Source organism: Rhea americana, unplaced genomic scaffold, assembly GCF_003343005.1.
Source record: "Rhea americana isolate MKP2758 unplaced genomic scaffold, rheAme1 scaffold_2, whole genome shotgun sequence".
Taxonomy (NCBI): domain Eukaryota; kingdom Metazoa; phylum Chordata; class Aves; order Rheiformes; family Rheidae; genus Rhea; species Rhea americana.
In genome coordinates, this window is record NW_028186149.1 from 6,624,344 (window position 1) to 6,635,358 (window position 11,015).

General features: G+C 38.5%; 1 protein-coding gene across 2 annotated transcripts in view; it reads left to right on the plus strand.

Moving 5' to 3' along the window:
• The first annotated feature begins 40 nt into the window (after window positions 1-40).
• The window catches only part of ATOSA (atos homolog A), a 46,413-nt gene continuing 35,438 nt past the window's right edge, over window positions 41-11,015 (plus strand). Inside the window, exon 1 of one of the 2 annotated variants that reach the window (XR_014895640.1) lies at window positions 41-442. Coding sequence is in view for 1 of the 2 variants with exons in the window: in XM_085303382.1 (XP_085159508.1) it covers window positions 427-442 (16 nt within the window). In the remaining variant the exon portion in view is untranslated. The remainder of the gene's footprint in view (window positions 443-11,015) is intronic. The other variant, XM_085303382.1, reaches the window with a different exon arrangement.

Sequence of the window (11,015 nt, forward strand, 5' to 3'; positions counted from 1 at the left end):
GGCCGCGGCCCGCGCCGTGAGCCGAGGCGGGCGGGGCGGGGGGTCGGCGCCTGCCCGCTTCGGCGCAGGTGAGGGAGCGGCGGTGACTCAGAGGCGGCGGCGGGGGGAGCCGCGGCTCGTTGTTGTGGGATTTTTCCCCGGCAGGTTATAAATAGAGCTGCTCGGGCGCTGTGTCAAGGAAGGACACATTGGCAGGCGCGGGGAGAGGCTGGCTGCGCGCGGCCGCGCCAGCAGGCTGCCGCCGYGATGGGTGCCAGCGGGCCTGGCTGCTAGCGGGGGAGCCCGCGCGGCCCCGCTGCGGCGCGGGGTGGCTCGTTTTCACACCGGAGAGAAAACCCTTAGCCGGAGGCAGCGTCAGTGAGTCTTCCCGAGGAGAACAAAAAATCATATAGGCTTGTTTCAGAGCTCTCTGAAGAAACAGAGAAAATGAAGCCAGAACGAGGTAAACAATTTACTAAGATTTTTTTCATTTTTTATTTTCTTTTTTCTTTTTCTTTTTTTTTTGGCTTGGTTCTAGGATTAGCAGTAGCCTGGTATTCTGTTTCTGCGCCGTCAGTCCGTTGCCTTATCCTGCGCCGTGACTTTGGGGGGATGGGGGAGAATGCAGGTCCTTGGGTTCAGCTGAGGAGATGCGGACGCTGCGAAGGTATAATCTGGAGACGATTAGCAATCGTGTGCTCTGCCTGTGCCTCGCGATTTTATTGTCTCGCCTGGTCTGATGAAGAAGAGACGAACACTGTAGCAAACTCCTTTTGCTCTGGAAATGGTGCAGTTTGTATGTCGAATGCAGCCAGCCGTTTGGCACAGGACTGCAGTACTGAAGCAAGGGGCAGACAAAGATAAATCGGGCATCGACATACAATATCAGCCTACGTAAAAAAAACATCAAAGTGTAACCGGAAAACACTCTGAAAATAACCCTAAGTTAAACCTGAGTGATTCTGTTTTAAATCTGTGCCAGTTACAAAGGAGCTCTATCATAGTAAGCATTCTAAAATACTAACTTTTCATGATCGTTTTGTTACTGATCTTCTCTTGGTTGCCATACCAGGTTTCACAGAAAAATAAAGTCGACTGTCTACGTATATGTTTATAACACTTCAGCTCTTTTGCAGTGCAGCAACAGCTGCCGATGCCCCTAGAGTTGAAAACATGTCATGACTTCTATTTTGAACCACATGATCCGTGATCATTGATTCCTGTTAGTTAAAGCAAAAAAAAATATTTTTAATAGTAAATCTTAAGAGTGCTCATTGTAGAATTTGGAGCCTTATTTTCTTTCTGAAAAGAATCCTTGCTTAGATATTTGAATTTTTTAAAGTTTTTGATAATGCCATTGTTTACCTGACTGCTTTCAGTTTTAAAAAGCCTTTTTTTGTTCTGTAATGACTTCAGTGTTTTGAGAAACACTTTAATATAGCTTAAAATCAATGTCTTAAAAATACTAACACTAACATGACATACCTGTCTTAATTAGGTTTGTTAATGGCATGTTTGCTAATGGAGACGCTGCATAAATGACCACTCTTGGATAGATTCTATGTGTGTATATGCTGTGACAATAGCATATATATATAGTACAGAACTGATTGTAATTTTATGCATAAATTAATGTGACTTAAGTGCCAGGTATTTGACAATAGGCACTCTGTTATGTTTGCTGTTTTCTTAATTGCTAATACCTAAGAAACCTTCACCTGGATTGACTCCTGCAAGCAAGTTATTTCTAGAATATCTTAGTTTCTAAGATCTGACATTGAAATTTGAAAACTGTCTACTGTCAAGGTGAAATAAAATTTCGAAATAATCAGATAAAACCCAAGTTAATATTTGCAGCTTTAAAATACCCTGTTGTAGCAATTCAAATGTTCTATATGACCTTTGTCTATTCTTTTTCTTATCTGGAGACAGAAAAAAAAATAGAATATTGGGKAGCTTTTTCCTGAAAAAGCTGTTGTATAAGAAGTGATCATGTGCCTTTTTAACCAATCTGTTGTGGAGAGGGGCAAACTTATTTTTATTTTTTTAAAAAAAGCAAGTTTCAGGATTTTTTGTTCGTTTCTTTTGTTTTGCTTTGTTTTCTTGGAAGCCACCAGTTAACATATTGAGATTAGGATATATTTTGCTATGGTAAACTGGATGAAACCTTTCAGAAATAACGACTTAATTCTTTTAAGCTATCTAACAAAGGAGTCTTTAAGTCAGTCATTGACCTTGACTAAAACTCGAGACTATCTACAGCCTTTTAGTGAATGCATCTAGCCTAACTGTGTGTTAGTGTAATAGGTAATACCATGCACAAAAGGGGTTGTGAAAGTGCTGCCTAAATGCCACATGCAGCCCACAGATGCTCTTAGGAGGCACGAATCATGCAAATGTTTGCATGTGCTGCTTTCTGCATAGCAGCTGCACCACCGGATACAAGCAGTCAAGTGTGCAGTCACCTGCTTCCAGTCCTTGCAAGTTAATAGCAAAGGACGGAGGTGAAGCAGACCACTCGACTTGCCACAGTCTTCACTTTTCTACACCTTTCCCATAGACCTTCAAAATTCTGAGAAGTCTGCAAATCAGCACACCAAGTAAAGCGTAAAGAAACAGACTTTAAAAGACTCGAAATGGATTATTCATGCTCATCAATAATGATGTCAGAATCCATTGGGAGCAGAGATATGCTATTCTTGTAATTGGAGTTATGTTTAAAACTACTGAATAACATTGTAATGCCTAGACATATTGGGACAAGGTGTGATTTCACTTTTATCACACTTCTGCATAGGATTTTCATTATCACCAGCAAAGATGGATGGTGCAAGGGAAGAAGGGGGAGATCTAAACTTGCAACCCCTTCTTTAACAGGATGAAGTGTTACAGGATATTTTAAATTTAAGGGAGTGAGAGGGATAAATATAAATGAAAGGAGACATTTTTTTGTGAGGTAGAGAAGTTCAGCCCTAAAATAAACTACCTCCCTTTATAATAGGGAAAACTTGAAAATTACAGAGATGTAGACATTAAATACTTGAGAGCAGCGTGGAGGAAATAGAATGTGGAGTGTTGTAAGGCAAAGTGGTGGAGCCATTCTGCAAGTTGGGGTAAGAGGTGATGGCTTTGAAGATGCAAGTAAGAATGTAGATTTCCTTTGTGGTGCAAAGTTACTGTGAGCAGGGATTCATGTGGCTTTTTCCATGAACTTCATTCAGGGTTTATCCATCGGTTAGGGTGTTAATGCAGAAAGGCAGCTGTTGCTCTAACTACTCCTACACCAGCTCTAGACAGTGCAGCAGTTACATTACTGAGGGCTGCTTGTSTTTCTGCACTGGTCAGTGCAGTGGTTCAGCGCAAGTCAATGCTGAAGTATCTCAAAATACGGTGTAACATTGCTGCAGCTGAGGCTTCTGTAGTGACAATGARAAGAATGATTTATCTTCCTTTGTCATAGACAGTGCTCTAGTAAAAAAAATTTCTTAGGGCGTGTTTTGTTTTTGTCTTTTTGCGGTAATAATTTATTGACTTACCTAGCTTTGATGATATCCTCAAGATTTAGTTTCTGCASTACAGCTGCTTAGTCAGTTACTTTGTTTTGCATATTTGGACCTTTATTTCCTTTCTCAAGTTTAGCTCTTTGCTCTTGCTTCTACTGAACTGTGTTCTAATGACTTCTGATCACTTTGCCAGTTTACTGAGTTTGGAAGGCAGGACTAGAATTCATAGCAGARTGCTTGCAAACTCTTTCAGTTGAGCCTTGTCCATAAACTTTATAAACATACTGTTTCACCATCTGAGTTAATGAAAACATTGCATAATGTCAGGGTGATAGCACACTGCCAAACTTGGATGGCTTGTGTGCTCTTTCAGTGCATTTGGTGCACAAGTGGGGAAAAAAAAAAAAAACAAAACTTGTGGTTTTACTGAATCTACATTGTAGTGATAGTTTGCTATGGGAATATTACAAGACATCAGGAGTCTRACTATCTTGCACCTTATTTAGTGGTTTGGTATGCATATAGCTAACTCCTCAGATTTAACTAAAGTCTGTTTTGCTACTTCATATTGGAAATACACCTGAAGGATTTCTGAATGAATCTGTGAGGAAGGCTGGAAGAGAGATTAATGGAGCTGAAAAGTTGATTGAATTCTCTTTTCCTTCCAAATGCATGAGGAATAATGAGGGGCCATCAGATTGAGGGAAATGAGCTGAACCAGTGTTTTTGACTTTAGGAATCGTGGATATCATGGTCTGGATAAGGCCCTTGATTTTAAAAACGAGACTTGATTTTATACCTTACATTAACTCTGTGAAATATTTCTTGGGAAAAAAGAAATTAGCAAAGACAGTATGTTACAGAGTATGTAAATCAAGAAGTGAAAAGACCTTTTCAAAAAAGATGAGTTATAATTTAGTGTTCCCTATTGCACTATGATACAGACACTTTAATTCTATAATACCTTCTCATTGAAATATYCCGTAACACTTAAACTCCTCAGTGGTGGAATGATGTGGACAGTAAACAAAGTAATAAGTTGGAAATGAGGCACTTCCTGCTTAGTGAAGCTGTCACTCTGCAMGTGTTTTAGCAATGCTTCTGGCTTGGCTGCCAGGGGTAATGCAGGTTGTGTGATAATGAGCTAAAGGTGATGCTACTTCCTGTGTCAGAAGGAAGCTGCTAACAAAAATGCTTTGTTGTGTGTGGGAAAACCCAGGTAGTGAGGGGGGACTAGTAGCTTAGTGAGGGAAAGGGTGTGTGTGTATGTGTGTATGCTTTTCCTACTGAGATTACTCTTAAAGAATTTTATTTAAAAGAAAGAAAACCACAAAATGCTTAGGATAAAACATACTGACGGGTGGTTGGGCTATTACACTCAGATTCCATTTATAAGTCAGGAAGCCATCTAGCCCTAATCTTTGAGGAAAACAGATTTGTCCTGATAGTGTATAATACAYGGGCACAGTGGAAGCTGAATATAAACCTTCTGAGATTTTTTTCCGGTTGACAGTAGAGTGTGGGTTCTTTAAATGCAATTCTGTCATTTTCCCAAAACACGGGAATATGTACTCTTCTATTAAATGTCTACTACCRAAACTGTTTTAAAGAATTGTTAATTTTCATATGTATAACTGACTCTGCTTATTGTATTCCATACTTTCTGAAGTCCGAAGCTTTGGCTTGCCAGGTCAGATTTTTGAGCTGAAGCAGATTAGATTCAATTTCTAAGGGCAGTTTTTGAGTTTATTATTGGATTGATGWCTGTCAGCTTCAAAATATTTTTTACAGTATTAACTCTTATAAATACAAACTGTCGTAAGAGATATGAGTTTATTGCCAAATTAAGTTCTGCATATTAAAGTTAGCAATCTTTGGCAACAGTAACTGAAGAGGACAAATCAGCTATGAGACGTTATTAGAAGAACTTGCTGTGTGTCGTTCACTGTTTGCAAGATGATTAGTATTTTGACAAATGYCTACTAATAGCAACTGCTGAATTATACTGAAATAGCCATACCCTTTTATTCTATTAGCAACAAGTTTAAGATAGCAGTTTGTCGGTTGCTAGCTGTTCTTTAATCAATAAGATCTTGTAGGTTAACTGTAATTGTACCTAATAATACTTTCTTCATCCTGATGTGATAATTGAAAGCTAATGTTTTTTAGATTTTGAAGATGYCTCGCATCATTTTTTTTCAACGTGGTAGTAAATTGTGTAGTTGTTCTTTGTATCTTTGCAGATCATTCGTATTTAATGTTTAGACAGAAGTTAGTTTTAAAATGTGAAATGCTTTAGGAGTGCACGTACAATTTCACAGTCACCTTTGTACTCCTGAGTGCAAATAAAACTTTGTTTTAGTAGGCAGTTGTCTATAAACTTGTGTGAATGCAAATGCAGAAGCATGCCTTTTAGGCCTGGGTAGGTGGCTGGACTTTGGAAGACTGTACGTTCATTATGTACTTCTTTTTCTGCTTGTTYCTTGCCAGGTTGGATGAATATAGCTTTATGCACACAGCCTCAGAAGTATAAAATTATTCTTGATCTGCATGCATTACTTGGTACCACGACTGGAGAAGAGATTTTTATGAAGTCTACTCATAGACAATTGAGTTGTTACTCATGAAAATTCTCCAGCAGCTTTTTTGTTTGTTTGTTTGTTAACAATTCAGTGTTATTCAGACCAAATCAAATATTTATACTTAACTCACTTGTCTTTATACATCTTTCCTGTTGTTAGATGGGCCTGATTAGTTTTTTTTTGATAATGAATGTTCCCTTTTAAAATTAGCTTTGGGACCAAAGCTTATTTAACATTGCTATTTGGGACAGCATTGCTAAATAACTATAAAATTATATTGACTCAAAATACAAAGATGTAATTAATTTAGGGAGGCAAAGTAGAAGCAAATGAACATATGGAGAATTAAGCACTTGTGTATGAAATAGTAACAAAAATTTTACCTGTGTTCTGAATATAAAAATCCTTATTACAAGTAAAGATGAACAAAACGATCTTAGTGAAAAGTTTGTTGGGGCAACCYAAGAGCATTGAAAGGAATTCTTCAGTTTTCCACCTATACACATTTACTTGACCAACATTTTTCTTTTTGCAGGGGATGTATCCAGTCTCTCTGTCCAAGTATGTGCTGAGTACCCCACTGGGCACTTATGCTTTTCTCTGGGCACTTAACCAGATGAAGGCATAGTGATCAGTTCATTTCACTCAAAAAAAAAAATCTTTTGTTAAATATCGCTTTGTTCTTCTAGGGAAGAAAATCAAGACTTTCTTTTAAGGTAGAATTACTATTATTTTTAATAAAGAGGCTTTATTATATATTCTACGCTGTGTATCCAATGAAGGTAGTGGACTTTTCCATTTAGATCTTTGGGAACAGTGTTGGTCCCATAAGTACATCCATTGTAAATTGTGACCTTTACTATTAAAAACTCAAGTGATTGGTTGCACTACTTTAACATCTTACAGGAACTGTGCATGCAGATATTCTCTTCCTCTTGCCCACTGATGAATCTTCAGAATTTCTAGGGCATATTTCACACTTCAGTGTGCTGCAATAAATTAAGCTTCCTTCTTAGTACACTGTGCGAGTATCGTCTTGTTAGGTACAACAGAGGGATGGAAGGAGAGGCAGAGAGAGGGAGAGAACTKCAGCGGAGAATTGAGAATGGTTAGCATTAGCCCATATCCTTAGCAGAGCCAGCACCACTGTGGGAGGTGGTGAGGGTGATGTCCCAACAGTGGTGAATCTCCTCTTCTTGGGATGGGGGGAAAGAGGCATGTGGGAAGAGCCCCTGCTGCGGTCAGCACACACTGTTCCTGTTCGGAGCAGTGGGGAGTCCTTCCCCCCCCACCAGGTATTGTTCTTCTTGGTTCCCTGCCATGGGCACTAGACCAACAATTCAAGTCAAACCGTGGTTCAAATTAGCACCTTCAAGCAGGCTAGCAAGTTAGGTAGAAAGCTTTGCCCACATACTTAGAAGGGCAAAAAAGGTAGCTAAGGATAACATCTAAGTAAAAGTCTGTGTTAACTACTTGCTGAAGATATAACCTCTATGATAGACATGGTGCATTTTTGATATGTTGACTTTTTTCTTTCAGATAACTTTACAGAAAGTTGTAATTATCAGTGCATTTTGTTTATATGTTAGCTATGAGTATTTAAAATACAGCTGCAATAAGATATCCTATTGCCTTTTTTATTACAGCTTTTAGTCAAGCTTTTAATTTTAATAAAGCAGACTTGGGGGAGAACAGATGCACCAGGAAGAGAAGATCTTTAATAAATATTCCAGTGGTAGAGTATAGGAAAGGGACTTTCATATCAATAGGAACTGTACAGGGACAAAATTGTCAAGATTAGTCTGAACTGGGATTGCATGGTTATATCAAAAGTGTTGATACCAACATTCACCCTACTCCAAGGTAAATCTTTTTTCCTTTCTGTATAMTTCTTTAAACATGAATCTTTAAGTGTTTCCTATGCAAGGTTTCCAGTGTTAGATGTCTCTTAATGGAAAGTATGGCTTTGTTTTGTTTTGAGGGGGAATACAGCTTCCTTTTGTAGCACATGCTATTCAAATGGTTGAAGAAATTTTGTTTACAGTGGAGAGGCCAGATGTGGAAGACTTAATTCCTAAGCAAAAGTATCTGGAGAACTAGGAAGAAAAGAGGGCTGGACAATGATTGTTGCCGTAACTATACCAGTAGCTCTACTCATTTATTACTTAGGATATTCAGACAGCATAACTGCTTATAGCACACAAATGCAAGCAAGGTGTGGAAGACCTCTCTTTTAAAAGAGGGCTAATCTCCTTAAAGGAGAATTCCTTAACGGTACKTACTTAAAGCAATCTGTTCTGAAAACTGATGCTATATTATAATTCTGTACAAATTGAGATGTACACTATGAGATTAAACTTAGAAATATACATGCTATTTCATTTTACTCTTTCATTGTCTAACAGCTGGTTTATAAAGGTGAAACAGCAGGGAGGCAGTTAATGCCAGAAAAATTTAAAAGTAAAGATTAGGAGGGTTTAATAGAGAATGGGAAAGGTAGGTCAGCTTTCAGGTGAATGGCTGAAAGGCTGAAGAAAGTCGAAGTGAGAAGGTTGAATGCATTCATTTAAAAACTGTTGGAATAAACATCTGCTTCATCTTAGCGATTCAATTCACTAAAATTGGTGTAACTGGCTATTATTGTACTGSCTTTTGTTAAATCAATCTCACTGATTTAACAAGACGTGCTGTGAGGAAAATATTTTGGATGCATTGGAGAGAAAAGATGAAATGGGGCTGGCTGCAAAGGAGTACTTAGCATTGCATGCCCAAGAGTAACTTTATGCCTATGCATTTCATTGTTCTCCTCAAAAAGAGGACCTGTGGGTCAGATGAAAGAAGCTAGAGGATGAGGGGGGGTTGGAGAGGATCGGAGGCAGAAGGTCTAGTGACCAGGAGAGCTAGAACCACTGTGCTTTATGTTTTGGAAAAAGAATCCCAGGGGCATCAACTTTTATGGACTGTCTGCAAGCTCTTAGTTTAAAAGATTTTTGTATCCTGCTGATTAAAGAATCATTTTGGCTTAGGTTATTAAAGCAAGGGACATGTTGGTTGAAGTGTATTCCTTTTTTTTTTCTATGTAGACATAGAAAGTTGCTGTGAAGTTGCTTACGTTTAGATTCTTACAGTTAATCTCTATGTACATTTTTTTTTTTTTTTGAGTAAGGCAGGGCTACAATCCTAACTATAATGTTTTTCTGAACTGGCTGTTTAATAGACATGCTGCACTTTGGCACTGCCCTCCAAAGGTTGAAATTTGGTATTTTTGTAATGTAGGAATAGTGCCAATTATGGCTGTGGAAATGGCGCTTAATAGGTATGTTGCTGACTTGATGCTGGAATAGATCATACTTGATTCAAATTTCCTGCTTTGTGAAATGTACCGGACTTCTATTGAAAGATTGTATTGGGAGACAATTCATTCCATTCAAGTCCCCATCTTTTTTATTTAGTAAGCATTATCCTGTTTGTGGCAGAAGGTGGGTTAAAATACAGTGTTAAAATTACAAAGATATTTACTCAGACTTCATTTTAAGTGCAATCACTTTATGATAGTGGAATACATAGCTCAGGATAAAACCCTGTGTATATCTCTACATGCTAATATATTCTCTTATACTTAGTCAGAATATTGATAGTCTGTTATCATACAACTTTGTATGCATCTTCTATATCTACTAGAATTTGTGGGTCAATCAGGTAGATTGCAAATTTTGTGGATTGCTTAAGTATTTTCATTTCTAAATTTAGTATTTTAGTAGGCCAGGTACATTAATTTCTGGGGTATGTTCTTCCACAAATATCAGCAGAGCTTAGTTCTGCCCATCTATCTACAGCTGGCTTAGGACAGTAAGACAGCTTAACAGCTGCAGTATCAGCATGCTGCCCTACTTCTATTTTATCGGAAGAATATCAGGTGTAAAGATGTTTGTGGCTGCATTCTAGCTGTCCGTGTGGGCAGACTGTTCAGGGACATTAACAGTGAGTATGAGGGTTATCTCCAGGCAACTGCTCATCAGTGAAACATGGTCGGTTGGCCTGTAGAAGCAGTTGGTGACTCCCGAGGACCATCTCTGCTTGTCCCACCTGAGAAATGACTCTGTGTTGTTGCTCCTGCCCCTTATTAGCAAAGCTTTAAAACATACATCGTTTACCAGTGTGCTAAATACTGTTAGTGCCTCCTCCCACCCCTACTGAATAATTAGTAGAAAATCACCTGATTATTTTTTTTTTCTGGAAAGGAGAGATGGTTGCATGATTAATAACTTGAAATGGCTTTTTTAGACAACTATGTAAGATAATGTATTTTTGCAGGAGAGGTGTTTCATGAAAGAAAGATGCTTGGAGAATAAACTTTGTTTGAATGGCAATGACTAGTTAAATTGTATGTTTTACACATTTTTTTTTCTGCAAGACATTTTCTGTACGTAAAATCTTTAAATAGACGACCTAGTAAAAGGCATCCAGCCTTCTTTGGATAAAATGTCTACTTCAAAATCTTGGCTATGTTTTCTGGCAAGCACAGCTAAATGATACTACTCTATAAAGCATGAGTTGRAAAAAAAATTGTCATACTGTGAAATAAGTAGCGTGTTTTCCACAATCTTGGATGTATTAATGGTTATTGCTGGATTTTGGACGTTGTTGGGGAGACTAGTTTAATTGGGACTCTGCTGAGAGGCTCAAGGCATCTCACGGTTGGGTAGTATTCTTGTGACGGGGCAATGGTAAGATTTTTGTTTTATGTATACTGATTATGTTATGTCATGGTCGATATCTGTCATCCAACTTTAGTACTTGTGACTGGATGAAATTGTTTTAATGTAGGCAACATGTTGTTTAGCTTGCACCTAAAATAATACATGCAGGTGCGAGAGTACTGCCTTGAAGTGTCTTGACAAATTACGGCCCCAAATCCCTGTGGACGGCTGGGGAGGACCCGGGGCGGGGG